This window comes from Erythrolamprus reginae, chromosome 1 (genome assembly GCF_031021105.1).
Source record: "Erythrolamprus reginae isolate rEryReg1 chromosome 1, rEryReg1.hap1, whole genome shotgun sequence".
Taxonomy (NCBI): Eukaryota; Metazoa; Chordata; class Lepidosauria; order Squamata; family Dipsadidae; genus Erythrolamprus; species Erythrolamprus reginae.
In genome coordinates, this window is record NC_091950.1 from 325263080 (window position 1) to 325276608 (window position 13529).

At 36.9% G+C, this 13529-nt stretch overlaps 1 protein-coding gene across 8 annotated transcripts in view; it reads left to right on the top strand.

Moving 5' to 3' along the window:
• ARID1B (AT-rich interaction domain 1B) overlaps positions 1–13529 on the top strand; it is a 494636-nt gene that overhangs the window by 151894 nt on the left and 329213 nt on the right. For all 8 annotated transcript variants that reach the window (XM_070733771.1, XM_070733773.1, XM_070733775.1 and 5 more), the window contains exon 4: positions 2929–3039. In XM_070733771.1, the coding sequence (XP_070589872.1) occupies positions 2929–3039 (111 nt within the window). The remainder of the gene's footprint in view (positions 1–2928; positions 3040–13529) is intronic.

Sequence of the window (13529 nt, forward strand, 5' to 3'; positions counted from 1 at the left end):
TGCCACGGGTTCTCCATTCCCTCACGCAGGCACCATACGAACCCCTAAAATCGGCGTCCCTCAGGTACCTATCCTTTAAAGTAGCATTCCTGGTGGCTATTACCTCTGCCCGACGCATTTCGGAGCTGGCTGCCCTCTCAATCAGGCAGGACCTCTGCCAATTTCATCAGGACAAGGTAGTCTTGCGACTGGACCCCACCTTCTTACCCAAGGTCAGTTCCATGTTCCACAGAACCCAGGATATTGTCTTACCTTCCTTCTGTCTCCAACGGGACCATCCCTTGGCAATTAGATGGCACACCCTGGATCTCATTAGAGCGCTGAGGATCTATATCCAACGCACAGGACCCTTTCGGAGGTCAGAAGCACTTTTTATAGCCTATCACCCCAGAGTCATGGGTGCCAAAGTGTCTTCAACAGTGATAGGCCGTTGGATCAGAGGGACTATATCTAAGGCCTACGAGTCGGTTTCCCTTTCAGTTCCAAGGAACATCACAGCGCATTCCACCAGGAGCGCAGCCACCTCGGCCGCTTGGGCGACTCAAGCCCCGTTGGAGGAGGTCTGCAAAGCAGCCACTTGGGCCTCGCCAAATTCCTTCATCAGGCACTACAAGATTGACTCTTACGCTTCAGCGGACGCTGCCTTCGGCAGAAGGGTACTCCAATCCGTTATCTCTCACGATAGCAATCTAATCCCACCCTAGGGACCATCTATTGGGTATGTCCCATGTGACTGCTGGACCCGCTCCTTCAGTACGGAGAATAGGCGTTGATTGCTTACCTGAACGCCTCTTCTCGTACGGTGAGCGGGTACAGCAGTCACTTCCCGCCCTTGTATGTGTCTTCTTTACCTTCCTATAACCTTTCTTCCTCTAACAATGAGAGTTGAACACTAAAGAGCTTCACATCTGAGCCTAGTCTACGGATTCGCGAATTCTGGGGAAGGGGCGGATCCAGCAAGCTTTTTTAACACTAGGCTCAGTTCCACCGGATTGGACATGAGCAACCCATGTGACTGCTGTACCCGCTCACCGTACGAGAAGAGGCGTTCAGGTAAGCAATCAACGCCTATTTAAATCGTGCTGGTCTACCCAGCAGGAAGGCTGTATCAATATAGGAGGAAAAGGAGGATCAGGACTAATAATCACTCACCCATCAGCCTCTGTCACTCTTAAGCCTAACTGGTGATAACCAAAGGGAATGGATTTCTAAGATTATTTTTGGCACATAGTTTAAAGAAGAGTGGAAGTGAAAAAAGAAATTGATTAATTCCATTAGAACTTTTTAAATCCAACACTATTTGTGTTACATTATAGAAACTGCAATTGACATCTTTACTCTAGCAATCAGAATAAATGAAATGACTAAGGTGAAGTATAATTATTAGCATACAGCACTAAACTTCCATCTACATTGGAATTTTTTTTAATTTCTCTTAATCTGCCAAAATGAGAAGACAGTGATTAAATTAGATGATTAAAACTACAAATTTATATTTTGCATTTGGAGGAATCCTTAGGTGCCATTTTCATTTCATTTATTTGTAATAAAAATAGCATACACATTTACACAATAAAATGTTATAAATAAATAATAAATTATGTTTTATTTATCAAATTTATATGGCTGCGCATCTCACCAACTTTTGGCATACAGCAATAAAAAATAACAGTACAAAAAAAACAACTAGTACAGAATACAACATAATCATTATTGACAATTTAAATTTAATTAAAAAAATAAAATATACAAACCTACACATGGGGAAAGTTAATATATCAACCATAAGAGTGGAGCCATCTTAAGAACATTACCATTTTTCAGGGACACCCAGTCTTGGTGACATAGCCAGGTCTTGAGGAACTTCTTGAATGTTACCAGAGATGGAATTTACCTGACTTGTGTGAGGGGAGAAGAATATCTCATAAAGCAGGAACCATAACAGAGGAGACCCATCAAAACCCAAACATCTCCTACCTAGACCCTTCAAAATTAAATCCCTAGAAAATGGTACCCCCAGCATGCCTTCTCTACCAGATCTAGTGGGATGGGCAGATATAATAAGGAAGATGTAATTGAGTAGAGATGGTCCCTCATATAACCAGCCCCCTGCTATGAAGGGCTTTGAAGGTTAAAGCGCTAATGCCTTGCATTGGATTTACAGACAGACTTTGTAGCCAAAGCAGTTCATTCTATGGGAGCACACATAACTGGCTATATTGTTGCATTTTGCATGACCTGAAGCTTCTAGGGCAGCTCCATGTAGAGCATATTGCAGTAGTTCAATCTGAAGATGACCAAGGCATGAGAGACTGTGAGCAGAACCTCCCGATCTAAGGGCGGGTACAATTCATGCACAACATGAAGGTTGGTGCTAAGACCAACCTAGCCATAAATGTATGCATAACACAGGTGGAGCCATATCTGAGGGTATGTGAGGTGTTGCCCTATGTCAGCTCCAATGTATATGCACGTGCTGGGCAGCTGATTTTCGGCCTTCTTTTCAGTCATTTTTGCTCTACTCAGGCTTCAGGAAATGAATTTCCGGTTGGTCCGCTGGGCTGTTTTTCACTGTTCCTAAACTTCAGAAGGCTTCCCTGAAGCCTGGGGATGGTAAAAAACAGTCCAACAGGCAGCTGTTTACAAACTTCCGGTGGGCCCATTTGGCCGTTTTTTGCCATTCCAAGGCTTCAGTGAGGCCTGTGCAAATGCTCGGGGGGAGCGCCTGGGAGGTTGTGAGCATGCACAGCCAAAAAAGGTTCACTATCACTGCAATAGAGAGTATATTGGTGTTTAGCTAAAATTGTGGGGAGAGGGAATGGAAAGGTATCAACATAGAACTAGAACAGTCCTATAATTTCTGTCCTTTTCTTTCCTTTATCATTGCTAGTGTTTCATATTACTGACATGTAAATATATTTTATCTAGGAATTGTCTCAGGAAGGCTATGGAACCAGGTCTCAACCCCCTGTCACCCAGAACAAACCTAACCATGAAGAACTGACCCTAATCCAACAAGAGAGGCCTTCAAGTTTACCAGTAAGAAAATTGTTGCCATTTGATAGTTTCATACCTTATATTTCTTAGTAAAACTTACATTTAATGTTTTTTCCTACTTCAAGAGCTCCAAATTCAGAATTATCCTTGGATTTTATTCACATTCATATATTTATTGTTAAATTACTTACCAAACATAATATAGCATAATATTTATATAATAAATATTCAATAATTTTAAAATAATAAATGTTTAAGTCATTTTAATTATGTCAGAATAATAATCCTTTTTGATGTGCTTATAGATACTGAGTTCAATTTTATAATCCAGAAAAGAATAAAACTATATTAATCTTAAGCATTTATGCTTAAAAACAGAACATAGTTTTATAAAACGTTCTACGCTATATTTTATATTTCAAACAGTCATTGGTTGGTTTTAGTGCTTTTCTAATACATTTTTAGTGTATAAATGTCAGATACAGATCATTATTGTGGATATGTACAAACCATGTTTTTCATGGTATGACAGCATGACCTAATTATTTTGTAGTGTATCATGTCAGTAAATCATATTCAAGTAATATTGAAAACATGAAAAAAAGTGCGATAAAAACCATATTAATGTTCTTGTCACCTTTTGCTGAATGAATTTGCATGTGACTGGCAATATAGTTTAAAATTTACATAATTTTAAGACAATATATTATTGAATCCATATTGTTAGAGTTATTCAGAAAAGTGCAAAGGTGATGGTGATGAAATTTGGAAAATGTAACATACTAATAATAGTCAACTGACATTGTAATCCAAAGAGTTTGCTCATGTCTGCATTGTAGGAACACATATTAGAACTAATAGCATTGATTAAAAAGTAAGACTCATTGAACTTGTTGGGATTTATATGAATGTAAAAATGTTTAAAATTAAATTCAAGTCTATAAGAGCAACCCACTGAGAGTGTTCATGTAGGTCAGTGATGGCGAACCTTTTTTCCCTCAGGTGCCAAAAGAGTGTGGGCGTGCGTTATCGCACATGTGTGAGTGCCCACACCCATAATTCAATGCCTAGGGAGGACGAAAACAGCTTCCCACACCCCTTGGAGGCCCTCTGGAGGCCGGAAATGGTCTGTTTCCCAGCTTCTGGTAGGCCCAGTAGGCTCGTATTTCACCTTCCACAGGCTCCAAAGGCTTTCCTGAAACTGGAGGAGGATAAAAATGCACTCCCCCATCTACCCAGAGGCTCTCTGGAAGCCAAAAACGCCCTTTCAGAGCCTCTGTGCCAGCCAAAAATCAGTTGGCCAGGATACACATGCACATTGTAGCTAAGCTAGGGCAATAGCTCATGTGCCAGCAGATATGGCTCCGCGTGCCACCTATGGCATCTGTGCCATAGGTTCGCTATCACTGATGTAGGTAATAGTTATATTTCGCTCTTTTAAGAATAGCATTGTTTTCAACATAGTAAAATATTAGTAATGCTTTGGAGAAGACAATAAATATCCCTGCTTATCAAAATTCAAGATTTTTATAGATAGTTACTTTTTTTTAGTTTTCTATACTTGATTAATGTCAAAATTGATAGTAAATTTGCACATTTAATCTCCAAAATATTATGTGACATATCTTTCTATCAGAAATTAGACTTTGATCTTTCAGGTTGATGAAGTCTTTCCATATTGAAACTTAAAACAGACTACACAACAGAAGCAGACTGCACAAGTCAGCAAAGCCCCATCAGCACACATGGGAACCAGACAGTACACAAAATCATGCCCCTCCCGCCCCCCCAGTCTGTGGGAAAACTGCCCTCCATGGAACCAGTCCCTAGTACCCAAAAGGTTGGGGACTGCTGGCTTATTGATTGCTTCACATATAATATCTTGTAGATGAATGTTGATTTGTTTAAAAACAGTTAGTTGCATTTACAGTTATTTAAAGCTATGTGAAAGTTATATTCATAGCGATTATTGCTTTCATACTATTACCAAAGAAGTTTTAAAACCCCACAGGCAAGACAATTACTAGCCAATTGTATACTGTAATATATACATTAACGATTCTATCTAGGGTTTTAAGAAAGAAATTGGACTATGATTTTTCAAGGTAATTTTGAGACCAATAGGAAATAATCTAGTGAATAATCTCTGTTGAGAAATTTACTGTGTTAGAATCCATCGGTGCTGGTATTGTTGGACTAATCGATATCTGTCGCAAGTTGACCATGATATGCCTTTATACTGACTCAGTTGTTGGCTGTTGGAGTCAACACTTTGCATTGGTTTAAGCTCTTCCTACAAAATGGTTCCATCTGTTATATGGTTATTAGAATACTTGTAAAATATTAGCAAGACACTTCAGTCTTTGAAGTCATCATTGTGGTGCTTACAGAGCTAATTTTTTCTACTGATTTTTAGAGAGAGACACTGGAATTTCTCAACCAGTAACAAAAAATTAGGTCAAAAAAGGGTATTGAGTTTAGGGAAAATAAAAACCATATGTGGTAGAAATGCTGGTTTTGAATAAGGATTTAAACATTTTCAGAGGATGATGCACATACTTTGAAGAACTATATTTAAAGTGCTTCTTGGTGTACTCATCTTATATACAAAGATTTTTAGACATATAAAACAAAAATATGTCTGTAGTTGTCTTAATATATGTATGATTTATTTAATTCTGCATCAGAAAATCCAAGAAAGTATAAAAACAAGGGATAATTATATTCCACTTGGATGGAGTAGAATTCAGGTACCATGAATTTGGGTTATGTGCATAAAAACAAAACTTTTAAGTGAGAGAAAGAAACCTCAGGTGAGCAACTAATATTATTTAATCTGTTCCATTGAATGTTTGTAAAGTTACAAAATCCATGCTTTTTTGCCATATATTTGTGGCTGTCAACAGCGTATGTGTGAAAAGTTAAGAGACTGTGCAGAGTACTATCCTTGGGCTTTGTTTTTTCCTAAAATGCTTAGATGAATTGGGAGATTCTCCAGATCAAATTATGAGGATACTGGAAGGGGTATGTGTAGCAACAACAGAAACATAGAGTGGAATTTAACTTCTACTGTGAACCAGCCATTTGGAATCGGCTGCTCCCCTGCAAATTTCACCTTGATCCATCTTTTTCCTCTATTCAAGTCAAGTACTGTATGTAAAAGTGAGATACTGCCTCATAATGGTGAACTAAATAAAAGTGCTAGAAGCATTAGAATATGCGATTTTTAATTGGATTCCTAAAGACTTGACACACATTCAGATCCATCTAGGTCAAACTGTTTAGATAATTGAAGAGCAAAAGGAAAGATAATTTATTATACTGTTTGACAAGTCATTAGGATTAACTAATGAAAATATGGTTTGTTTGTAGCCATTTGTTTGCAACCCACAGTACAAATTCATCTGCCTTGAATTTAACAGGAACATTTGTGCCAAGATTTTTATATATAATGTGTGAAGGAAGTAGAACAACCAGTGAACTGTTTAGCAGGGCTTGCATACACCACAAAATGTTTGTAAAACCTCTCTGAAGGGTGGAAGTAAACATCTTTCTGAAGCAACTAATGGTTTATTCTTTTGAAACACCCTTTCACGTAAAAAAACAGAGCCAAGGAATAAAGGCTACCAGGTAGCCAAGACTATTTTCCAAGAATTTTTTACAAAAATGTTTGAAAAATGAGTGTTCAATTTGTTTAACATACATATTTAAATCCTGCAGTGGATAGACAATGGCGATGGCAATGATGATGATGATGATGATGATGATGATAACAACAACAACTATAATTGAGGTTCTGAAAACATTGCTCATCAGACATTGCTAACAAAATTAAAACAAGTAGTCAATCTTTTTTAAATACTAAAATGAATGAAATATAAAATAAAATGTTATTAAAATGTTTCCTATGCTGCGCTCCATGTTTTCAAATCAATACGTGCCCAAGGAATTTCATGAATTGTCTTACAAAAGTATTCTAAGCAGTAAAAAAATATTTGCTACTTCACTGATATTTGGAAGACACTTGGCAAAATTTTATTTTATTTTATTTATATATATATTTTTTTACTTTCATTAATTTCATTTATTGCTATCATAAATATTGATAGTCAAAAATAACAAAAAATAGCCTCTTTCAACATATGGAAAACAAGAAAACAATCAAGGAAACGAGGGAGAAAGCAGAACTCTTTCGCTCCTTTTCTCGCATTTGTCTTTCCACAAAAGGAAAATACAAAAAACAGTTCAAACTATCAAAACCATAGAAACAGATCAGGGACACAAATTAAAACAGGGAAGAGAATGATAGTTGAACACTCGTCCACCCTGGACGAGTTCAGATAACGGAACCAGATGGATTAGACCCCAAGGTTCTGAAGGGGCGGGCAAATGTCCCCTCAGGACCCCTGAATTCTTACCTTCCAAAGACCCTGGAGCTACCAGAGGACGGGAGAAGGGCTGCTATGGTTTCCATCCTCAAAAAAGGGAATAATAAAAAAAGGCGAATGCTGGAAACCCCAGGCCCATCCGCCTGGACCCAGCGACAGGAGGAATGCTCTGGACGTTCTTGACTTGGACTTCAGTAAAGCTTACTTTTTGTGGTGAGATAGGGAAAGGTGGGATAGACAGCATCATCACCACCAACAGCATCCAAGCGCTCATCCTCAACGGAACGACGCTTTAGCTTCTGCATATTCCATAGAAATCTTAAAAGAAACGAGGAGAACAAGATATACGAATGGTTTGCACACGCAGGGAAAATAAAATCAGCAAGTTTTATTCCTTCAACTCAGTTCATAACTGTAAAACTGAATGGATTGAGCCACGGGGGCCAGAAAGAGTGGGTGGGCGGGGGGGGGGCTGTGAATGCAGCAGATTGGAGTCCCCACCTCAACTTTAGGCCTTTTAACCACACGCTGCCAGGAAATAGTAGCTTCTTTGGCCTGTTAAGGTCCTTCCTTGTCCTCTTACTCTTGTGAGTCAGCAAAATTTTAAATGTAATGAACACAGATATCTTCATTTGATAACTCCATCCTAGTAATTATGTTGCTGTTAAATAATCATGACAAGGTTAGATTTTAATCCTCATCTTTGGTTACTATTAATTTGAATGGTCAGTTTTATTTTCTGAGTACGTTTAGTTTCTACATAGAAATATCCTGAATTTTACCTTTTGCTTTACAAACATACACACATACACATACATCACAGATATATAAATCTTAATTTTATTGGGAAATAGCAAGTGAATATTGGAAAAGACACCAGTGTAATTTCATAGTTGTTCAGCTGGTAGATTGATTGGGAATTATTTGTTGGTTTTTTACAAAAAAACTATATTTGCAAATCTAGCATTCAGTACTCTGGGTTTGAACTCTTACGCACTAGAACAAAATATGGGAAAAGAACTAGAAAGGCTGGCATAGATAACAGAAAAGAACTGCACAGAGGCACAAAACCTCTACTAAAATGACTGCACAGTTAGATGCTTCAGACTTTTTTATACTCTTTGTTCTTCAATGCCCTGTCTCATCCAGCTGGGAATTGTTCATGGAGTTGAAAGCCATAAAGGTACAAGTGACTTCCCCACTGCTGTTGCAGTGCCTGTGAATATTAATCATTTGTTCCCACAAGAGCATCAATGTGTTGGCTTTTACTGTAACTGAGTTTATAGGACAGTAGCACTAATTTTGTCCCCGTTTTTATTTTTATTGCTTTAAAAGACAAATGACACAAAATATTTCTAAAATACCAAAATACAAAGGGGAAAAATGGCATAAAGAAAAAACAGTAAACAATATTTTTTAAAAAAGAAATTACAGTTAACTTACAGTTCCATAACTTGTAAGGAATATTAAGCTAAAAAATTTAAACAAGAAATAAAACCTTGATTGCACAAAATCCTATTGTTCTCTCTTTCCACTGTGTTGGTAAACAGCCAGTTTAAAGGCTAAAAATGTATACAAGCCAGCCTTCATATTGGGACACTTTCCAAGGACACATTATAATAGTTTTTTGCAACAATTTCTGCTTTGTAGCCTTTGCTTTAAACACAAAATATAAAATAATGTAGGGAAAGCTTCTTCCGAGCCTCTAAAATTAAAAAACTAGCAGGCTTGATTCATTTATTTTGCAAGCCAAATTTGCAGATGAATTTACAAACAAAATGAATAAAATAATAAATAAAAATCCCATACTATTTAGGGATATTAGTGCTGATTTGCAGAAATGTCAACAAGCTAGTTCTTGATAATGTAAGTTAAATATAGCCTGCAACTGATACATGAACAGATTTTGGTACCAATCATTACCCTGGGTTATTTACTTTTGTTCAGTATTTGTGCTGAAAATAACTATTTGAAAATATGATAAATTAAAATAGGGTAAGTTTTTATTGTGTAAATTTTGTGCCTGAAATTTCACGTTGTTTTTACCCAGTATGGAATGAATAGTGTTTTTTCCTTCTTTTATTTTGCTTCCTTCAGCAATATTGTAAAATAACTGAATGAACTGGTTTTCTTTGTTTGGGTCAAGAAATTTTAGCTGAAAATTGTTACTCTGTGAAAGAAGATTATTGACTCAACAAGCCTTCAATTTCCAGTGAATAACACTCCCACCCCCTAGCTTCAGGAACATATTGTGCATCCATTCTATTTTAAAGTACAGACTGTAATTTAAGACTGAGGCACTTTGATGCCCCATTGAACTTTGTTTAAGCCTAGAATAAAAGAAGGGGAAAGCATTAAGGCCCAAACAAAGTGACTAGGGTTTCCTAAACCATTCTCTCTATTACTGTATGACAATATAAGAATAAAGTTGAAAATTCTCAGTTTTTGTTTTGCAAAATTTTTACACCTCTTATTTCATAAATAAATATGACCTATGTAGAATTATATCAATTTATTAAGAGAATCTCTGGCAAACCAGATTATCTGCAATCAAGATCATTTAAATATACCCATAAGAAATAATTTAAATGATTTCTGTCTTTGTTATTGGATTGATGAAACTAGGGGTTTTTTCTGTGGATCAGATATTTTGGGGGTACTGAAATCTAATAAACTTAGTACACAAAGCTATACATATGCATACACACATACACACAAATCTTGATAGATGATTGATAGATAGATAGATAGATAGATAGATAGATAGATAGATAGATAGATAGAGTGTGTGTGTAAGTGTGTTCAATTAAAGAACATCAACACTGCTTTTGCAAAAAGAAATTTTGCTTTTTACAGATTTTTTTTATTTTTAGTACTTATTTGAGGAAAAAAATGTTTCTCTATGAATGGAAAATAAATGTCCATACTGCTTGGTAGATGTTCTTCCCACCTGTAATTTATGTCCAAATACGATAGTAATATATGAATGGTTTTTATAATATTTGATCTGGAAAGTTACTTTCTTCTTCCTCCTCCCTCCCCAACTTTTTCCTTTAATACAGAAAATCAAATATTAATTCAATTCAATTATAGTTAAAATGATGGAGACTCTACTCAAAAAGAGGATAAATCAGCACCTAAAAAACAATAACTTATTGGACCCAAATCAACATAGTTTTACTGAAGGCAAATCATGTCAGACTAATCTCATTGATTTCTTTGACTATGTCACAAAGGTGTTGGATGAAGGTGGTACAGTGGATATTGCCTATCTGGACTTCAGCAAAGCCTTTGATACGGTTCCACATAAAGAGCTGATAGATAAATTAGTGAAGATTGGACTTAATCCCTGGATAGTTTAGTGGATTTGCAGCTGGCTGAAGCCTAGACATCAGAGAGTTATTGTTAATGGTGAGTATTCTGAGCAGAGACAGGTTACAAGCGGTGTGCCACAAGGGTCTGTTCTGGGTCCTATTCTTTTTAATATGTTTGTGAGTGACATAGGGGAAGGTTTGGTGGGGAAGGTTTGCCTGTTTGCCAATGACTTTAAAGTGTGCAATAGGGTTGATATTCCTGGAGGCGTCTGTAATATGGTAAATGATTTAGCTTTACTACATAAATGGTCAAAGCAATGGAAAATGCAGTTTAATGTTTCCAAATGTGAAACAATGCACTTGGGGAAAAGGAATCCTCAATCTGAGTATTGTATTGGCAGTTCTGTGTTAGCAAAAACCTCAGAAGAGAAGGATTTTGGGGTAGTGATTTCTGACAGTCTCAAAATGGGTGAGCAGTGTGGTCGGGCGGTAGGAAAAGCAAGTAGGATGCTTGGCTGCATAGCTAGAGGTATAACAATTAGGAAGAGGGAGATTGTGATCCCGCTATATAGAGCGCTGGTGAGACCACATTTGGAATACTGTGTCCAGTTCTGGAGACCTCACCTACAAAAAGATATTGACAAAATTGAACGGGTCCAAAGATGGGCTACAAGAATGGTGGAAGGTCTTAAGCATAAAACGTATCAGGAAAGACTTAATGAACTCAATCTGTATAGTCTGGAGGACAGAAGGAAAAGTGGGGACATGATCGAAACATTTAAATATGTTAAAGGGTTAAATAGGGTTCAGGAGGGAAGTGTTTTTAATAGGAAAGTGAACACAAGAACAAGGGGACACAATCTGAAGTTAGTTGGGGGAAAGATCAAAAGCAACATGAGAAAATATTTTACTGAAAGAGTAGTAGATGCTTGGAGCAAACTTCCAGCAGACGTGGTTGGTAACTGAATTTAAACATGCCTGGGATAAACATATATCCATCCTAAGATAAAATACAGGAAATAGTATAAGGGCAGACTAGATGGATCATGAGGTCTTTTTCTGCCAGTCTTCTATGTTTCTATGTCTCTAATAGGTTTTATAGGGATTGTGGCTTTTATTTTACTAGATTATCTATGGGAATGAGTTTTCCTATGTTGATCTCTATACTACGGCCACATTTTAAATTTACTTTAAATCAAATTAGTTTAACTATTGATTTTACTGAATTATTAGATGATTAAATAGGATGATGTTTCTAATTGGAATGCATTATGTTATGCCCCTTCCTTCTAGACCTTTGAAGACAAAATTTCAGATACTTTGAAAAGATTTGCTATTTTTCCTCTTTATGTGTAACATAAAAGTAGTGCATGAGAGAAAGGCATAACCGTTGACATTTCGTTTCCCAGAGTTGGACTCGCATTGTAAACATAAGTCTCTTTTCATTTGTCAAAACGATCAAGTAGAGAAAGTAGAAACTGATTTTCAAAGGGCTGGATGGGTGGGGTGGGGGTTCCCCCTTTGCCATTCTTGTGTTTTACGCAGAACATGAGATTGGAGAAGAGCAAAGAATTAACATAAATACAATCCCCACCTTACACAAGATTGTTTAGGTCATATGTACCATAAACTTTAAATGATACAGTTTGAATAAAAGTAAAAGACAGATTTCTGGTGATTTCACAGATACAGTTATATACTTTATCATTATCTTTTTCTTGGGACTATAGTTATTTTAATTTCCCAGTTTAGCTATATTCCTGGTTTTTGTAATACAGTGTTCCCTCGATTTTCACGGGTTTGAACTTCGTGAATAGCCTATACCACAGTTTTCCAAAAAATATTATTTAAAAAATACTTCGCAGGGTTTTTTCTATACTACGGTTTTTCCTCCCCAATGACATCATACGTCATCGCCAAACTAATAATTTTTGCAAATAAGTAACAAAATAATAATTATTATTGTTAATAAATAATTATGTTTATAAATATCAGGATCACTAAGTGTCTTATTCAACGGTGAGTACCAGTAATAATGATGAGTAAATGGTTGTTAAGGGAATAGGAAATGGTAATTTAGAGGTTTAAAGTGTTAAGGGAAGGCTTGTGATACTGTCCATAGCCAAAAATGCTGTATTTACTTCTGCATCTCTACTTCGCGGAAATTCGACTTTCGCGGGCGGTCTCGGAACGCATCCCCAGCAAAAATCGAGGGAACACTGTAATTTCTTATTCTTGCCCTAACCAGATCTGACCTAGCATTGCATTTCTAGATCATTTATGGTTGGTACTTTATTTTTCAGCATCTGTAACTTAAATCAATGCTAGTGATGACTAATGTCCAAAAGTCAAGTTTCGTTTTCTTATGCTTACCCAGTATTTCTTTTCAACAGCTTATGTTATACTCACCTGATACAGTAGCTATTGAAAGAACTGGAATGCTTGTCTGCTGGCTTCTGTTTGTTATGGTCTACATATTGCTGTCATCCCTAATATAAAATTTGGCAGGTGGAAAAAGATTCTGTGGCAAAATCATGATGCAGCATCAGTGCTCAATGTGTTATTTTATTTTGAAGAAACCTAGTTAAAGAAGCAAACAAACCAGTGGTGGGTTGCTACCACTGTGATAGATGACTTCGTACCAGTAGCGGCCGCCAGATTGCGCAATTTGCGTGTAACTACTCTGGTGCCAGTCGTTTGGGTGCCACCATCTTTGCATGCACAAAGGCAAGATTTGCATGCACAGAAGCAAAAAACTGCTGAAATCTCACACATGTGCATGTCGCCCCATGAGATTTGAGACTTCTTTTCGCTTCCTGTGCATGCGTGG